The 19001-nt window shown below is 36.5% G+C and overlaps 1 protein-coding gene and 1 long non-coding RNA gene across 5 annotated transcripts in view; one reads left to right on the top strand and one right to left on the bottom strand.

Annotated features, from left to right (window-relative positions):
* Nucleotides 1-829: 829 nt before the first annotated feature.
* On the bottom strand, nucleotides 830-3567 carry LOC121071254. Of its 3 annotated transcripts, none has more exons than XR_005820484.1 (4): nucleotides 3396-3567; nucleotides 3196-3263; nucleotides 2410-2574; nucleotides 830-845 (listed from the first exon to the last, which is right to left on the bottom strand). It is a non-coding gene; the product is annotated as an uncharacterized LOC121071254 (long non-coding RNA). The 3 variants fall into 3 exon arrangements; XR_005820483.1 differs by lacking the exon at nucleotides 830-845 and adding an exon at nucleotides 1410-1599; XR_005820482.1 differs by lacking the exon at nucleotides 830-845 and having other exon boundaries at nucleotides 2363-2574; nucleotides 3396-3566.
* A 227-nt stretch (nucleotides 3568-3794) lies between these two features.
* Nucleotides 3795-19001, top strand: part of FSIP1 (fibrous sheath interacting protein 1) — an 86566-nt gene continuing 71359 nt past the window's right edge. For both annotated transcript variants that reach the window (XM_040559475.1, XM_040559473.1), the window contains exons 1-9: nucleotides 3795-3832; nucleotides 4734-4871; nucleotides 6029-6212; nucleotides 7130-7213; nucleotides 8461-8633; nucleotides 9543-9627; nucleotides 13209-13307; nucleotides 15446-15543; nucleotides 16109-16216. In XM_040559475.1, coding sequence (XP_040415409.1) covers nucleotides 4746-4871; nucleotides 6029-6212; nucleotides 7130-7213; nucleotides 8461-8633; nucleotides 9543-9627; nucleotides 13209-13307; nucleotides 15446-15543; nucleotides 16109-16216 — 957 coding nt within the window. In that variant the 5' untranslated portion in view covers nucleotides 3795-3832; nucleotides 4734-4745. The remainder of the gene's footprint in view (nucleotides 3833-4733; nucleotides 4872-6028; nucleotides 6213-7129; nucleotides 7214-8460; nucleotides 8634-9542; nucleotides 9628-13208; nucleotides 13308-15445; nucleotides 15544-16108; nucleotides 16217-19001) is intronic.

Genomic DNA, 19001 nt, shown 5'->3' on the forward strand with positions numbered 1-19001 from the left:
CTTATGAATTTTGATTAGATTCAATATTTATGGCTCAATTACACATAGATACTGGCCCAAGCCTCTGTGATTAATGAATGGATAAATGGCTACTCAGATCTGAACTTCCTTTAAGGAAAACAAACTTGGTCTTAGTTCTGTCCCTTTCACCTCTCAAGTTGAATGAAATGCTAGTGGTAAATTTGAAGAGACAAATTCTATAGGATTGTTTTATATCTGGAAAAGCAAGGGGTTTGTGTTTATTTTTGACTGTTGGGAAAAAAATATATTATTTCAAATAGAACACATATAAGAACTTGTGCACAGTTCTTTAACAGATTGTGTCTGAAGACATTGAAACCTTTCAGCTAGAAATTAATAAAGGTCTTTTTTACACCTGAAGAATTAATTCAGAATGTAATAGTTGTGAATATTTTATTTTTGTCCCTCTTCCAATAGTGTATCCATAGGAATTCTTAAGAGAAATGGAAAAAATACCCAAAAGCACATCTTTGCATAGAACAAAACATCTGTGTAAGATTCATAGTATGGCCTCTATAGAAAACTGTCATCAGAAAACAGTAATTCAGGAGACTCTTTATGCAAGATGGAGTATTTGACTTGTAGAGTTTAATTTGTAACTTCACTGAAGGCAGTGGTACCTTTGAGTCATTACTGCTGTCTGTAGGCTTCTTCAAACAAATTCTACAGGGCTAAATGTTCTACAGCATTCAATATAAAAAAGTCAAAATATTGCACTGAAAATAAGCAAAATTTTTTATGTTGTTTGTTTTTAACCATCAGAGGTATTGGTAAGATATTCTTCTCCATGACTATTGATGAAAAAATTGAAGTACCAAGCAAAGCTGTGGGGATAGAAGAAAGGAAAGCCTGGTGTAATTTGGGCTGTGAAAATAGATTTAAGGGATAAATCTATGTGGAGCATTAATTTGTATGTACGTAGGAGTGGTTCTCTTGTTCCTTATCTGTGAGGAGAAAGTGGGCTATTTCTTTAAAGAAAGCATAAGAAATACCAAGTCAGATCCAATTCCTGAATATAAAAGCATTTATTAAGGCAAACCAGGGTTGTTTCTCTACTTAGTTGCTCTTCTGCATCCCTATGGCTAAACATAATGCACCGAGATGGTGGCTTACTCAAAAAATTCCTTTGTGCACATTAAGCAGTATTCTTTCTTCTGTGCTTCTATTTTCAGTGAGACCCAGCCCTGTATGTCTTGCCTGGGTCGAGTCCTGTCTGTAGGCACTGTGAGGGCCTCATTGTCCCCGTGCCCTTGCGAGGGGGGGAGCAGACTCCAGCCCTCTGCACCCCGCGTGGGCAGACAGCTCAGCACAGCGCTGACCCTGCCGAGCTCCAGCCTCCTCAACCCGCTGCTTTCCAGCAGCAGCACAGAAGACAGCCTTGTCGAGGCAGGAAATTCCAAATGCAAATCAAAGAATGAAAATCTGGCTTTATTAAACACGATGGGAGTTTTACCGCTGACTCTGAATTTAGCATTTTAGTTCAGACTTTCCTCCTCAGCTGATCGGTTTCTATGCTGCATCACTGTTGCTGATGGAGCGTACTGCAGAATGCTACCTCACGGTGGATTTCTGGAACAGCTAGAATATGACCCAGAATTCCTGACTTTTTACCCTTGACTTCGTGCACACCAGTCCAGAGATAATAATCTATTTGTCCTTTACAAGAAAAGGGTCTGTTTATTCCCTAAACAATTAGGAGAATTAATAGGAACACTAGCTGTGTTCATCCTGCTCTCAGCAGTGCAAGTGTTACAGTCTACCTTAAAAATATTGCCTGTTGTAAAGGAAAGCTACTTCATGTGAGTATGCAAAGAAAATTTAAAATATCAAATAACAGTAAGTATTAAATGAAGTCTTGGTAATTTGCCCTCCTACCTGTACAACAATGAAGGTACTGTTTTGGCTACCTGTGTATTAAAACATTGTTCAGCAGAGGAGTATGAATATAAGCAGTACTAAAAGGAAAAAAATTCCTGTATTTCCCCCCTCATTTGTGTTTCTTCTTGACGGGATTAGGGAGAAAAGGATAAATGAATTCTGTTGCTATGGTGACCGAGTATCAAGACAGCTTGTCTAAATGCGTCTTCATGATGTTGTAACCTACCTTTTAGGATGAAAAGCACAGCTTGGAGTGTTTTTCTTGCTATGCCCTTTCTAGGCACACTGTTTTCTTCCATTCAGTCTTTTTTTTTTTTTTTAATCCCCATCATGTTCCAGGTTCCAGATAGGTCTCATTTATCATGGAACAAAACTGACATATTCCCCGAAAGGCAAAAAAGAAAATCACATCCCTTTTTCTGCTTTACTAGTTCAAACTTCATTATAAATACACCACCATCGGTAATGTTCAAAATTCTTTAATATTTAATAATCTCTACAAAAATTCACCTCTGAGTAGAGGACTGAAGACTGCTGTGTCCTGACTGGTACGTTACAGCCCTGCTGAGCTCATTTCAGTTGCAGGGCAGGCACCTCAGGAAAGCAGCATCGTCAGCGCTTCGAGGGGTCTCAGGTTGGATTGCTCTCAAGTTTATCCCTAGGGATGTACAACTCCTGGAATTTCAACTGCTATTAGAAACAACCTTTTTTTTTTTCTTTTTTTTTTTCCTAAGCATTGTAGATAAGAAAAGTTCAGAAATTTCAACCCAAGGCCACAGAATACAGAAGATGGAAGGACAAAAATGTTAACGTTAAAACTGGTTAAAGATGTCACATTATTGTGAGACTGCTGAATGTTGAGACGCACTGTCCCCTGTGGTGTTCTGTACTTAATTATTGCTTCCTTTCCAAGTGTTCTCCACAGACAAACCACGTGGAGAGGAAAATGTATTCTTAACAAAGGTATGAACACATGAAAACAAAAACAATAGCCCATTCCTTCCAGAAAAAATAAAAGTCGGATACATATACCTGGAGCTTAGCATGCTCACGTAGGAGGCTAAAACACACTGCTAGAGTATTCTCTGTCTTTACCACTTAATGATAAAGGCTATTGTATTACTGCACTAAATGCCAGAAAAAAATGCCAGGAAGATAAGGACAATTCCCGTAACGGGGCAGTAAAACGTCTGTCGTGCACTGAATGTCAACAAGAGCTTACTGCAGACCACAAATCCATGTCCCCAGGAAATGAGGGATTATTCTGGCAGAAATGTTTGCCAGTCAAAACCTTACTTTGAGCGTGGTGCAGTTTGTTCCTTCAAAACGTTTCTTGTAAATTGTTGCTGCCGACGGAAACCTCACTTTAAACACAGACACATACAAAATGAAGTTGCAGGGGCTGGTAGCGGTCTCTGCTATTTACAGGCTGATCAGAACGCTGCAATTAATCCCCTCATCGAATCGTTAGGGTTGGAAAAGACCTCCGAGACCACCTGGTCCAACACCCCCTGCCACCACCATCCGCCTCAGCACCACGTCCCTCAGCACCACGGCCAGCCTTCCCTCAACCCCCCAGGCCGGTGACAGGACCGCGTCCCCCGGCAGCCCGCAGGAAGCAAGGAGCGGCCCCCGCGACCCCCCCCCGCCCCGACAGTGGTTCCGCCCGGTCCAAGCCAGCCTCTCGCGAGAGGCCGGCTCAGCCGGTGACTGGGGGGGGGGGATCGTCATGGCAACGGCGCCGCCGGCCGTGTAACGCGTAGGGCCGGGGCCTGCCCGGGCGGGTGCCTCTGCGCCCATCTGCCCGTCTGTCCGTTAGTCTGTCAGTCCGTCCGTCCACCTTTCCGTGGCCGGGCTCGGTGCATGTAAGCTTCGTCTCAACAGGCACTGCTGTCTTTACCTCGGCACTGGGAAAGCTGCCAGTGCTCCTCAGGTGCCTCATTCCCGTCAATTTCCGAACTCCCGTCAGTTCGCAGCGCGTCCAGAGAGGGGCTGCGAAGCTGGGGAAGGGCCAGAAGCGCAAGTCCTGTGAGGAGCGGCTGAGGGGACTGGGGTTGTTTAGTCTGGACAAGAGGAGGCTCAGGGGAGACCTCATTGCACTCTACAACTACCTGACAGGAAGCTGTGAGGAGCTGGGGGTCAGCCTCTTCTCGCAGATAACCAGTGACAGGACTAGAGGGAATGGCCTCAAGTTGCACCAGGGGAGGTTCAGGTTGGAAATGAGGAGACATTTCTCCTCAGGAAGAGCAGTCAGGCATTAGAATGGATTGCCCAGGGAGGTGGCGGAGTCACCGTCCCTGGGGGTGTTCAAGGAAAGGCTGGAGGTGGTGCTTAAGGACATGGTTTAGTGGGTGACATTGGTGGTAGGGGGATGGTTGGACCAGATGATCTTGGAGGTGTCTTCCAACCTTAATGATGCAATGATTCTATGTCTGTTGTTTAAAAGCAAAATTGAAAGGGGACGGGGAATATGGTCTTTTGGGTTTGGGAGCTCTCCCTGTTTAGAAGCGCTGAGCACGAAACAAAATAAGCTGTGGCACTTCCTCATGCCAGGTGTGCAAGTACTTCTAAGGTTCATGCAATCTGAAGATCACTGTCAGTAAGCACACTCGAATCCTTTAATTAGCTTGGTGATGTGGGTATATATTTGTCTATGTGTAAAAACTGTCTGCTTGAGTAGCAAGCTAATCTGTACTAGACAGACCTCTCAATATTGAATTGCCAGAAAGGATTTGAAACTTGTTTAATCTACATCAGAAATGGGCTCGTGTTCTTGCTTTATTAATAAACTGGTAGTTTGGAAGGTGTTTTTATTACTGTTATTTTTTCTTCAGTTTTAGATTACAATGGATATTACAAGGGGGAGCTTGGATAAAATTTCAAGGCCTGCATCTAGCTCAAGAGCTTACGCTAATTGTAGATCTTTAAGTGCATCTATGGAGTTATTAACACCAGAGCCATGTTTGCCAAAGGTAATTGTTTTCACCTTCAGCTGCTTTGAAACATTGTGCTTTCTTAGCAGAATGCCAAAGAAATAAGATTCTGCTCTTTTAGCATTGCATACAGTTCTGGGGCCCGTCAATGTGCTAAGGAGTTATGTGAAACTTCATGAATTCGGGCTGCTCCTTATGCATGTACGGAATAATGTTTAATTCAGTTTTTCCAAGTTGGAATCTTTTATGTTTGCTGCAGAAAGGTCTGTTCAGCATTACCACCTGGAAAACTTGGTTGTATTCATTTTAATACTTAATCAGATTATTAAATAAATTCTATTTAAAGTGTTTTTTTTTTTTTTTTTTTAATTAATAGTATTCCAAGAAATATAGGCGAGCTCCAGGAGTTTGACAAATTCTAAAATTCTATTCGAAGGAAGGTGTTTTGTCCATCCTTTGAAAAAAACTAATATCAGGGTTTAACTTAATTTTGGGAATGGGGTTATGTAATACAGTTGTTAGGTTGTAGGAACTGGGACTTGAGAATCTGAGATTTAGGTTCGTCCAGTAGTGCTGTACTGTTCACCTGTCTGTAGAATGGGATCATATCTAAATTCTTCTTAAAGATGTTAAAAAAATATATTTTTTGTAGGTTCACAGTCAGGTATTAAGGCTACTGTGAGGTAACTTTGAATCCAAGTTCTGACATAACCATCATAGGTAATTGCATGAAAATTGCTGTCTCTCGAAACTGATGACTTAGGCATAAGCATTTCAGCCCTTCAAAGGCTCTAGAAAAAACTCTGTGGTATGAGCAAGAGATGAGGATGCAACCTGGTGCAGAGCACCCCGTGTCAGGAAATGGTCGAGGCTGTTGTACACACAGACTGGTTGGGTGTACTCTGCTGTAGCAGAAATGGCGTACATCTTCAGAAGTCCTTCCTAGTGTGACAATCCCAACTCCGGCAGTCTGTGAAATTATGAGCCTGAGAAAACAGACTCATTAGTGTGTCAGAACACTGAATATCAGATATCAGATCTGAAAACTGTTATTTTATTTAAGAGGTATTTTGCAGTCTTATGTTGAAGCATTATTAGCCTCTGTAATAGTATGTGATTGTCGTGATTATCTGTGATTATCCTCCCAGCCCTACAGATTTATATCTGTGTGATATTAACTAATTTACATTTCATAGGTTGATTCACCTGTCAGTCTGGGTGGTAGTCATCAAAGAAATTTAGAAGACTGCTCTCCAGACAAAAACAAAGGTGATGGCAGAGGGCAATCTGATACCAAGGAAGTAAGAACAGATCAGCAAACCTCAGTGGAGAGTGTGTTCTTCTTTTTTCAGGAGCATGTGCTGAATCCCAATGAGTCAGGTGCGGGAATGACTAACACTTTCTTGTGGTGTGGCTAGACCAAACATCGTGTCAGTATAGTGTGGGTAAAATTCTATTGGTGGAGGGCAAAGAGAATGTAAACAAGTAAAACTCCAGAAAAGAAAGAGGAGGAAGATGGTGGTGTCAAAATTCATGCCTTCACTTCTTTTCACTATTTTGAACCCATCTTTGAAATACAGTGGTAAGAGGTGTGATTACACAGCATATGCCTTGTGGCATCAAAGCTGTGACCTGCACCTTGGTGATGGCCTAGAAAATCAGGAGAAATCTTCTGCACTTGTTTTATGGAACCATGTTAGAAAGCATTTTCAGTAAGGTGCTTTTATCCAGCTTTTCAAAGATCATGACCATTTGTGAGAAACTTTAAATTCTAATAATGGTCCATCAGTCCAAATAAAGGGAAATGATTTTTGTAAGTTTTAGTATTCAACAACTGAACAATGTTGATACTAATAACAGACTTTAAATACAAATGTATGATATCTCATTGTAATGAAATCACTTGTCGAAGTGCTTCACTTGGAATTCTTTTGGCGTTCTATAAATGCTAATAAACTAGCTTTCCAGAGCTTCTGCTTATTTAAAAATAGAGAAGTGAAGGTCAGTACGTGAAGGAGAAAGTTTCAAGGTCTTCTTTAAGCTAAGATAGCTTTCATGACAGAACTGAGGTCAAAAGAAATCCCATGATTTCTAACATGAGCACTGGTGTACTAGTATGTACCATTTTTTAGAGAGTAATCCAATTTTGAAAAATCTGAGAGTAATCCACTCTCAGTACAGGCTCTGTGGTGTTCCCGAAATGACAAAAAATATTTTGTTCTCTTAGTTGTTAACATGTCAAAAAGTTTATTTCACATCTATATTATTGTGAAAGGCTTTTTTCCTGTGTTTTTCAGGATGTGTCTCTAATTCAGATTCTGGAGATGATAGCGCTGAAACACAGACTTCAAAATTCTGTGAACCTTCCCAAGAAAAAATAAGTAATGCAAAAGAGGGTATTACTTTTCAGGTGTATAAAGTGTATGGTGCAATAAATCAATGTTTTTTCCTTTTCCTGTTAATGCTCCTTGAAAATGTATATGCTTTCTGATATTCAAGAGGTATTGGATGAATTATTTATTTAAATATTATTTCATTAAAGAATATTTATTTAATGATATGTTAGTATTTAGGTTTTATGTAGATTGGTCAATCTAATAAGGCAGAATCCAGTGGTGGTTCTGTCTAGTTGTTCATCTCACGCAGTGTTCATTTCTTTGGAACAGAAATTGGCTAGAACTCAACTTCGTATCATTACTCGGTAGTTGAGGCCCAAATCCTTCTGCAGGGTTCAAGACAGTTGAAATAATTGATTATTATTTTTTTTGCCACAAAGTAGACTAATGCATCACAGTAAATGCTTGGGATCAATGGTTGTGTAAATCTTTTGACCTCTAAACATTAGAAAATAAAAAGATATTGCAGGACTCCACAATTTGAAAGTCTGTGGAGGTAGGGACAGCGCCACAAATGTTTCCTCTACTCTTGCCATGGAAGCTAAGTTCCAGTAGAAATGAGGGTGCTATAGCATGGGAGTGCTGTACAAAGGGGAAAGGCTAAAAGTGGTAAGAAATTGAAATCTTAATATTTAGGAAAAAGAAGTGACAACACAAAAATCCATGTCAATTAAATAATGGTAGTTTCTATAATGTTTTACCATTTTTATTTTTAAAAGCTACATTTTTCCAGAACCAGTATCAGAATCTGCTTTGGTCGAGATCTGTCGAGAATAGACCTTGTATAACATTTAAAGGTAGAGGTATCGGAGGGTCTCTCTTAACCCCACAGTTGTTCACTTTAATGAAAGACATTTCAATGTGTATTCTAGTAGTCAGCCTCAGAAAAAAAAAAAAAGTTTTGAGTTGTAAGCTTATTTTGTCGGTCATTATTGCTGATACTGTGGAGATGTTGTCACTCTTCTATTATATATGAAGCAGTTACCCCAAATGGATTGCCCACCCCACTGCCCAATATCCAACTGCTCCAACTAAAAGTTTTGTTCAGCGTTCTTTTACAGACTTTCATGTTTCTCCCTGCTTCAAACAGGTCTAGAAATGAAAATAGTGCACACATGCTTGAGAATAATTGTACTTTTGTCTGCAGTTGTTGTCAAATTACTTGTACTGTTTTTTCTATTTTTTTTTAAGTTGATATGTGTCAAGCTAGCAATATAAAATCTAATCTACAGCAAACTCTTCCAAGTTAGAAGATTCTGAAGAGACAGAAGGAGATCCTCAGATTCAAGCAGCCATAAGGAAAATGAAAAAGCTTGATACAATACTGGCAAAAAAACGTTTTAAGGAAAGCACAATTAAAAAACAAGGCAAAGAAATGAGAACAAAGCTCTGGGAAGAACTTCAGGTTAGAATTACACTGCTTATTTTGTTAATAATGTATCCTAGACTACTGTCTTACAGAATGGTCTCATTTCACAGGCACATTGTTTTATAAAATAACTAAGGATTGACTGATTGAAGTGAAGAAATGGATTACTGAAAAGTAACTTTGAGTAACTTTTAATATATATTGGCTAGGTAGGCTTTAAAACAGGGACACGAACCTTAGAAATTGGTATGACCAATAGTCAAGTATGCAGCTGCCTGGGTATGGTTTACAAGCACAGAGTCTTATGCTTGAGCTTGTTACTTGCAGGGTATGATATGGCATGAACCCAGAGCTAAGAGTGTTTATTCTGCTCTAGTGTGACCATTTTTAGGCCCATCCATTTCAGTACTTTTTCTCATTGAAGCAGTTAGAGATGCCCCCTGAAGAAGGCATGACAATGCTACAGTGTGAATTTCTTTACGTTATTCCTATCACAGCCTTTAGCAGTTGTCATCTCAAGCCGTGAAACATGAGATTTAGTTTTTCCTCTGAAACTAGATTATTTTATACTTTTCATGAATATAAATTTATGTTGTTAAAAAGATGTGATTGCATTGGTTTGGGTGCATCTCGTAACTTCAGTGGATTTGGATTGAGAGACAAATCCATTACGGAAGCTCTCTGCCTTGTGAAATGTCTTCATGAAAGAGCCAATGCATAACAGAGGCTTTGAAGTTCCGCCATGCCTTTGTCGTAACTCTAGGAGATGTTCAAGTAGCTGTAAAACTAAAACAAAGCAGTAAGGAAATGTTGCCACTGAACAAGGAATTTTTTGATAGGGTCTGAAGTTTGTTAGGTCTGATAAGCAGATAGAGTATTTTGCAGCAACTTCAAAGTAAACTTATGCTAGTAACTGTATATTTATGCTTTATTTATTTTAAATAGTCTGACAATACCACTGGAAGCCATGAAGAGATAGAAAACACAAAACTTTTCTTAACTTTGATCTCATCATGGCAGGATACAGCTGGTAAGTAGGAAAGAAATAAAGACCCTGATCTAATTCTGTATTTTCTTAATATTCATATTTTTGTTGGATAATATTAAAATAAAGCTTTCAAACTTTTAGAATAAAAAATGTAAAAACATATCAAGGGACTACTTGAAAAATGAAATCATTTTTGCATTCTCACAGAACTCAAAGTTGTGCTCTATGATGATTTCTCTTAGATTTTGTTGTTGTTATTGTTGCTTGTTTTCTCTTTTTTTTTTTTTTTTTCCAAAGAACTGGCTACTCAAGAAAGGTAAAAATTTAAGATAAGTAAAACTTGCTTTTTTCAAGTTGATGGCCAACAAAGATGATTTCAGAAAGGATGCCTGACTGAGAACACTGGTAAATTAAAGTGATAATAGCAGATACAGGGAAAACACAGAGCGGAAACCTGCTGAAAGATTTGGATGTCTTTACCATCTTGGAACATCTGGGCAATAAGAAAAGAAATCAGAATCGATTTTGTAAACAAAATGACAAAATTTCTGATGTTGGTTATTGGTGGTCGTAGCGAGAGAGTTTGCAAGGCTGGAGTACTTCATGTAGGAAAGACAGTCAGTTAAAAAATATTAGGCCTAAAAAGTTGTTAAGAAGCTCTAACAATGTGAGCCTGGCCACACATGTATTTTGGAGACAATTTTCATGTGGGAATATGATTAAGAGTGAGCAGGAAGCAATGTTAATGCCATTGTAAGGATCTGATGATATTATGGTACCAGAGTTAGGGAAAACCTGAGCCTTTTTAGGAACTGTTAACAGAAGAACCAAAAGAGTGGGACCAAATGATGATACTAACTAATCAGTTATGTGTTGAAAAATAATACAGGAAGGTGCATGCAAAGCCAAGGTATTTGAAATGAGGTCCAAAGAAAAGCAAAAGGAGTGTGGGTCGTTTACATACATTGATACTGATTACATTACATTACATTCACTTCTAAGAGATGTTAAGATTCTGATCATGATAGAGAATTTGAACGAAAAGGATCATCAAATAATACAGTGTGATTCTAAGGAAAGATAGAATATAAACTATGAACTTTTAAAAATCTACTTTTCCTCTTTTTTTTTTTTCCTGAGAATTCTGGGAAAGAAAGTTTAGAATAGATAGCAGTTTCAAAAAATGAAACTGTTAGACATGTTCTCAAACTACTTTAAGAAAGGAAGCACCAGAAAGTCAGATAAGATAACTTTTGAGTTTCATAGTGATATGAAGACAAAAATATTCAAAGCGGAAATAAAAACACTGATAAGAATCTGTGTTTGCATTTTAGTCTCTTCTCTTAAAATAAAAGCAGGCAGACTAAATAAAATGCCTTCCTTCTTAAGTAGAATTTAAAACAGCAAGAAAATTCTATAGCTGTATTAGAAGTAGACAAGTGACTAAGGAAGGACTGAGTTCTTTAAGTCAAAGGTAAACAAATAGTTAATGATATAGAGAAATGTGGAATAAGGTGCATAACAAAAAAGTCTGATCAAAATTACAGTGCATATCTATGTAAAACTACAGATAGAATAGAGAAAGAAAAAAGTTAAAGACTATTTAGATATGTTTTCATGTTTTCTCTATTGAGTCAGAAGGGCATGATTCTGTTGAAGTTCTATAGCAAATAATTGAAGTGTATTCTGAATTATTGGTAGTTTTCTTCAAGAATGTGCAAAGGATACACAAGCTCCTAGGGACCTGGAAGAATAAAACTATTGCCTATTTTAAAATTATTTCTTTCTTTCTGTGCCTGTACTCTAACTGGAGGAGACACTGGAAAAGAAGTATCCTGTAGGCATCTTGCTCATGATGTCTCCACTAGGGAGTGGGGCGAACAAAAACTGACTGGATTTGTCAAGAAACAGTGTCAAAACTGCTTGAGAGTGGTTTTCAAAAATTTGTTGTTTGAGTATTCTCTCTTGGTGCTGGAGATCTCAAAGACATGTCAATCATACACATTTTTCATCCTGTCCTTCATCTGTATATCTTGGCTGAAACGGTTTCTTGGTTGAAGGAAAAGAATTGAAAGGAAACAGGATTGTGGTACAACCTACCTTTTTCCTTGCTGGGGAGAGAACAAGGATTAGAGGATTGAATGGATATTTCTAAGCAAAAATTTCAACTTGCGTGTAGTAATGTGTGGTCAAAACACATCAATAAAACTACTGCAAGGTAATGTTTCTGTGCTAAGTTTGGCTTACTAATGGAAAAACAGGATTTAAGTTAAGGTTGATATTTAAAAAATCTCCACTAGATGTCAGCATATAGCAAACAACCACACCAACCACCCACCCAACCAAAAAAAACAGGCAGGCAAGGAGATATATATGTATATATATATTATATTTATATTATATATAAATATATGTATAATGACTTCCATGCTTTGATTCCTCTTTTAGTTTAAAGATAACACCTTGATGCAGAGATCATGTGTGTCATGGTGTACTGTATTTACAACGCTCTACTTACTTTAGAATTACATTTGTCCTCTAATCTGATCTTTGCCTTGAATTTTCTGTTACATGCTTGTGCTTTTCGGTTTTTATTTACTTATTTTTTTAAATGTCTGCCAATGACTTCCAGACCTGATTGTTGGCCTGATTGATACTGAAAAGGATGCAATTAATATATTTTGCTTTTAGAGTTTTAATTTGTTAAAGAACTATTTTAAATAAATTATATAAAGGAGCCATTTAATTATAGCTTTTAATATGGCTGTGAGATCAAACACAAGTTTTGGGTACAAAATCATTAATGACAAATGCGTCCCAGCTGCTCAGGCACTAAACCCCTCTGATACACTCATAGCAGACATGTAAATTAGGAATTACTTAAATAGCCTTAAATTCATCTCCTGTGCTCTGTGTAACAAAATCATACTGTCAGTCCATTAAACTTAATTAATACAGGATACTGGTTATTTTTTAATTGAAAAGCGTATTTGTCATATGTGGTATATATGGTTCTTTTCAATGTGAGTCCTTTTCTGTATGTGCTAAGTTTATAGATTGTAGGTTAATACCCTTATGTTTTCTGCTGATATATGTTTGTCCCATGACTTTTTTTTTTTTATTTTCTTGAGTAATTGAAATAACTCATGCATGCTGCGTGTCTTTGAACACTCTCTTTTCCTAGACTATACCCTTGACCTAAGCCTCTTGGAAGTCAAATAACTTATGTAGAGGGAGAGACACCAGCTGTGAAAATCTGGGTACTTTATTCCCATTTAAAACTCAAGGTGACTAAGCACATGGTGTCTGTGGAGGCTTTTGAACGTAATGACCTATTTTCTACTACGTAATTACTTGTCATGTATGTGTGGTATGTAGATTCACTAGTTGCTAAAAACACAAGCATATAAAATAACATATTTCTTCTGTTACATGTTGTTACTCATGAGACATGCTTTACACTTTTATTTCCTTTTTATTTCTTGAAGAATGTAGTGATTTTATAATTTATCCAAGTAAATTTTTGAAACTTTCTTGTGTGAAATTTTATAGCATGATATGCATGAAACTAGGTTTTCTTTAAATACATTTTAATTAAATTTTACTAAAGACTTTCTTTGCAGATCCCTTCCATGTTAAAGAAGATGAAATACGTACTTCGGTATTTCACACACAAATTAATCCAGAAGATTATGACTGCCATAAAATCCAACATAATAAAGGTAAGCTTTATTATCTGGTAAAACATCGCGTACAATGACTGGGTAATGAAGACTAGGCTTTTGTAGTTAAGCCAAACCATCAGAAAAATTAAGGCTTTTTAGTGAAATGGCAATGATTCTTTTTTTTTTTTTCCCCACAAATGATAAAATAGAAGAGTTTTATTTGGGACTTAAACTAAGCCTTTTACTCAAGATGCTTAGAAAACTTTTGCTCCCAAGTTATAATGTTTTTTGTTGTAAAATGATAAGGTGTGTAACATTCATTGTATAATATGCCACTTTTTTCTTGGAAATTTTTGAAAAACTTGTGTTTGCTGTTAATCTAAGGTACGGTAATCATTCCTACATTAGCTTATATTCAAGAAATCACTTAACAATGAAGAGTGGTGTTGTATACAGTTTCAACTGTTCTGTAATTTTTTTGTTTTCAGGAGAAATTTTATGGATGTTGTGGCAAACCTAAATCTTCAGACAACTAATTTTATATTTTGTTATGCCGACTATTGTAGAGGCTGCAATGTTGTCATGTATTAAGTACTTTCTGGCAAAAATCAAACATCTATACTGATTATTTTAGATATTACTTGTTTTCGTGCACTACTTAGAGGTATCAAATGCCGGTGGTAGTGTGGAGTGTCCAATACTTCAAAATAAATAGAACTGCAGAACTGCGCTTTTGTGCCTCTGTTCTTTCCCTATTTGAAATTCAAATATGTGTGGTTGAGTAACTTCTCACATGTGTTGTGACATAAGAAGAATGGCTTCAGCTGCCATTGCTGTCATCTGCAATTCTTTATTTTCTTGTCATCTCCCATTCTTTGTAAACAGAAGGGCCTTACTGGTGACTGGCTGAGATGACAAAGACTTTGTAAACAGGTGTTCCTCAAGGCTGGGCCACTGATGGCAGCAGCATCTCTTCACTTTACAGAATATGACTGCATGTTTTAACTGTTCTTATTCTTATATGATCCAATTCCTTGATAGATTTAAGATCTCACCTGGCAAAGTTAAAGGTAGTTTGGGTTGCCTTCAGTAAACGATTGTGTTCTTGATCATGTCCCACACCTAAGTCCATTAGGATGTACTTGCCATTTGAAAGTCAGTCTGATCACTGAGAATATTGTATAACTTCTTGTCCATAGAGTGTAAAAGGTTACACTGAATTAATTTTATGTCTTTGGGGGTTTGCCTTCAGTCTGAAAAAAATTATTTCCATGTAAACTGTAAAAGAGTGAGCTGCTAGAACCTGTGTTATGGCTTATCTTCTATAATCCAGCATGCTAAATTGAAGTTATTTTTGTAGATGGAATACCACACTCCATTTCTTAATATTCTACTTTTCGGAGAAGTACAGTGCATACTTCTCAAGTAGTTTGTGGGACTAAGGTATTGTATTTGCTTCATCATATTATTTAATATGATAAATATTTGGTGTTATTTGGTGGTCGTGAAAGAATTGTTTTCTTAAAACTAGTACAAGTCTCTGAATTACTGAATTTGTGCCCATAATTATATGATGGATAGAAAAAGAAACTTACGTGAAATGTTGTCAGAACATCATTTAATTATGATGTAGATTTAATTGTTACAAATAACGTATGTGGCTGTTTGTTCGAGTACAAGTTCATGTTGAGTTTTATTTTTAAACAGAATTTGTTTTATAAGCTGTGTTGTAATAATATCACATATATCATCTGTTCTTCAGCTGTTTTCTTTAAAAAAAAAAAAAAAGTACTTGGTATGACTCCAAATCATTCTGTGGTTTCCCAAAAAATTACTGTCTGGTTTTGTACTGATGATAAAACTGAAACAATGATAGGGTTCGAAGGAATGCTATGGCTTTTAAAGCAGCCATGTTTAACATTTTTGAGGTCAGAAATCCAAAGGCATTTTAGCCTTCCCAATGTTGTATGATCTCAGATAATAAAAGCTTAAAAATGGACTAGTTTTTGATGATAGTTATCTCTTTTAAATATAGCTATATAAGTTATATAGATAATGAAAACAGCATATCAAAAGGTTGTCTATCCACTTTACAAGTTGGTTAAAAATTTTAATGGACTTACTGTAATTACAGCTCTGACTGAATCAGAAAAGGAATGATCATAACTTAGCAACTTTTTCTCCTCAAATTTCAGATTATCCAAGTGAAATAGAAACAAATGAATTTCATCAAGCAGAAAAAGCACAGAATAAAAGTAAAAACAATCAGGATTTCATTAAAAAGAATGTTGAGGTAAGCATTAAACCAACAATCATTAATATGTTATTAAATGTTAACTGAAAAATAGTATATAAGCATTTCTGGAGACATGGATTTCTTTATCAGGGACATGAAAAGCTAATTAGGAGTAAATGAAAAAAAATCTTACTATTAAAAATTGATGTTTATGGCAGAGTACTGTATAAAATAGTTCTCATCTTGGATGATCATGTTTCTAGGGTAGGCATAATACTGCTTTTCCATACTTGCTGAAGAGTACTGGAAGTTGAATTGTTCTGTTTGTGCCTGAGCATGTAATAGAAGACATTTCAGAAAATGGAAGCCTTGACTTTCATGCTTTCTTTTCCACGTCTCTAATGATTTCTTTTCATCCAATGCCGCCCCCTCCATCCATATCTTTGTCAATGACTAGTATAAGATTATCAATTTATTACCTGTCAGAGTGATAATTTGTATTATGAGAATAAACAAATTTTGGATGTTAATTTCACAGAGTTCAAAAAATTTATTTTGATACTGTTTGAGCTAATGGAGTTCTAAAGGTTTTATTTTTCTTTTCGTTTGCAAAATATTTCAGCTAGCAAAGGATTCAGGAAACCAGATAGCTATGCTTGAAGGAGAAAGGAAAAGGTTAAGCGAACTATTGAAAGATACAGAAGATGGAAGTGAATTGCAAGATCTAGAGGTATGTGAACTTTAATTTGTACTGTCCTTGTGTATTTAGCTTACTGTAAATCTGAATTTGATTATTGTTGTAGTCTTATCATGAAGTAACCAACTGAGATAGGAGAGAAACCGAACAAGTCCAATTGGTTTTGTCTGCAAAAATGAATTTTCCTTGGCTTCTTTGTTCACTTTACTAACAAGTGGAAGTGCACAGGCCTCAAATAAGCAGCAGAAGTTTCAGAAAAAGTTAGACATGGATGGAAGAAGCCTTAGAAGCACACTGAGACTACTTTTTATGCAGAAAATGTGAAGTTGCTGCATAAAGATGCTGAAAGGCCAGCATCTACTTCAAACAAAAAACAACAACAACAAACAGCACCAGAAAACTCAGAGTTGTATCAGAACATGAATTTTAGGATGCAGCAGTTGGGGAAATATATACTGATGAAGCTTGTGTGGGCATCTGGAAAAATAACTGTGTGGCTTCCAACACAGTCTGTCTGAAAAGTACACAAAGAAGCCAAAAGCCTACTTAAATATTGGACATGTGTGTTTTAACGTACTGCTGTTAACGAGCAAGCAGTGCACGTCTACATACTGCAGTGGATAGAAAGAGCTGAAGTAAATAGAAATACTTTTCCTTATGGAGGGTAAAATAAATTGTGATTATGCCAGCCACCACTGCTTGAAGGAGACCGTGTGCCACAAAATGATTCCCAGTAATGTGAGCATGTCAAATAATCTTTTGATCTCCTAGATACTAGTAGACAGCCTTTATTCATTACTCCTTTGAGGGAAAAATCACTGTGATAGAGTTGTTGGGGAACATTTCTTATGTTACAAAAGTAATCATAAAGCTGCTAGGCTATGGGAATGTAAAATTTGATTTGAAAAATGAATCATAATATAAGCCTAGGGTATTTTTCAAATATATATGGTATTAAACTTTCTAAAGTATTTTCATAGTATGATCATCCTTAAACTATGTAAATTTGATATAATACTTTATATATAATATATAATATAATAATATAAATGCATTTTAATAAATAAGAAGAAATGCTGGGAAAATCCTTGCTTTGTTTAAAAAAAAATGTGACCTTTTTAATTTTTTTACATTAAAATGTACATCAAGTCTATAGTAATGTTATGAATTTTGTCACAGTATGTCAGTATACACTGAATCTCTGTACCTATGAAGAAAGATGTGAACTTTGTGTAGAATGAACAAAATATAATATAGGTCCAGTTTCTGTTTAACTTAGACAACAAAAATTATCTGGGCTAAATTTTCAGTAGGATAACTAACAACTTGCATGTGAGGCAAACAAGCAGATGCATTGTATTCTTTTGTCTTTCCATGTTTTACTCTTATTTTCCGATAAGATTAAAAGTCATCCAAGAGGTGCTGTTCTTAATTACTCTTTTCCAAAATGTGGCTAAAATCCATTTTTATAAATTACAGTTTCAGGATATGGGGTAAAGAAGTGAGCTCAGACTTTTCTTCATCTGAGTCCAAACGGGTTATGGATACAGAGCACTAACCTTACCAGGGTTTGTGGCGTTAAACAAATCTGCAATTTACTCAACTTCAGTGTGACTTCTGGGTTGATGCTCATGTGGTCACTGGTCCAAAACACATTTCTCTTTCATCCAGGGAAACTAGTAAATATTCAGTATTTCAGCATTTTTGGAGCTTTGTGGAGCAAATGTGAGTTGAGGAGTCCAGGAGACAGGAAGATCTAATGAAATGGATGATATGAATGCCCAGTATTTTAACAGTAACTCTTCTTTCACAGATTATAAGCTAGAGCAGAAACACAGAAAACTTAACCTTTGCTGATTATTGGTATACAAAGGTATAAAACTATCAGCCACATTCAGTGTTTCTATTAATGAGAAGAAAAACTTTGACTTCTATAAAATTGCAGCAGTCTTCCTGTTGCTCTGACCTTTGTTCCATCACTTTACATAGAAAATTCACATACTTTTTTTCTGGATGTGAACACCATGCTTGCAGAACTGACATATTTATCTGTGTAAGATACTCATCAGTTAATGATCAGTGATATTTGACTTAGCTGACATAGTTTAGCATTAAAAAATGCAGTGTAAATGCATCTTCGGTTTAGTGTTATCTATAGGTTAGGAAAGTTGATTTTCATTTTAATTTGTTGTGTATTAGAAGAACAAAGTTAAAGCTCAGTGGATCATTATTTAATTATTCTTTTGTTGGTGCATTCAGGAGGAGATTCAAGGTCTTTATTAGATATGCTTGCAACAGGTTTGGCATTGTAATCCCATGTAAAGGTCAAAATCTTCAATGGAAACAGTGCTCCTGCCAGTCTTTGAATAGGAAGAAACTGTTGGGAAAGGGTGGATTTTGATTTATCTTGGTTTTGGTTGGTTGTTTTTCTCCTCTTGTTGGAAAGGTTGCTTGGTGTTTGATTAACAATACCATCCCTTCAGTTCTTTTAAAGAGATGGTCTTTCGTTTGATAAATGGCAGCATTTAGAAATCACAAACTTTACAGGTATTTTTTCCAAATAGCTGATACAGATTCCGACTAGCAACACGTGCCTTTTCTGTGCACCAGTTCTTAAGGCACCACAGCAGTGGAAAAGTGCAACATTTATCCAAAGTTTGTATTTAGCATGTGGCACTATTCTGTGGGCACGTATTTATGGAGCATGTACTATTCATATCAAATATTAAATAGGGCACTACAGAAGAAGTGTGTTGCTGTATGTTCTTGATACAATTCCTGTTTTTGTCAGTTGTAGTTTGAGTGTATTGGGTTTACG

The sequence above is a fragment of the Cygnus olor genome, chromosome 5, assembly GCF_009769625.2.
Source record: "Cygnus olor isolate bCygOlo1 chromosome 5, bCygOlo1.pri.v2, whole genome shotgun sequence".
In the NCBI taxonomy this organism is placed as follows: Eukaryota; Metazoa; Chordata; class Aves; order Anseriformes; family Anatidae; genus Cygnus; species Cygnus olor.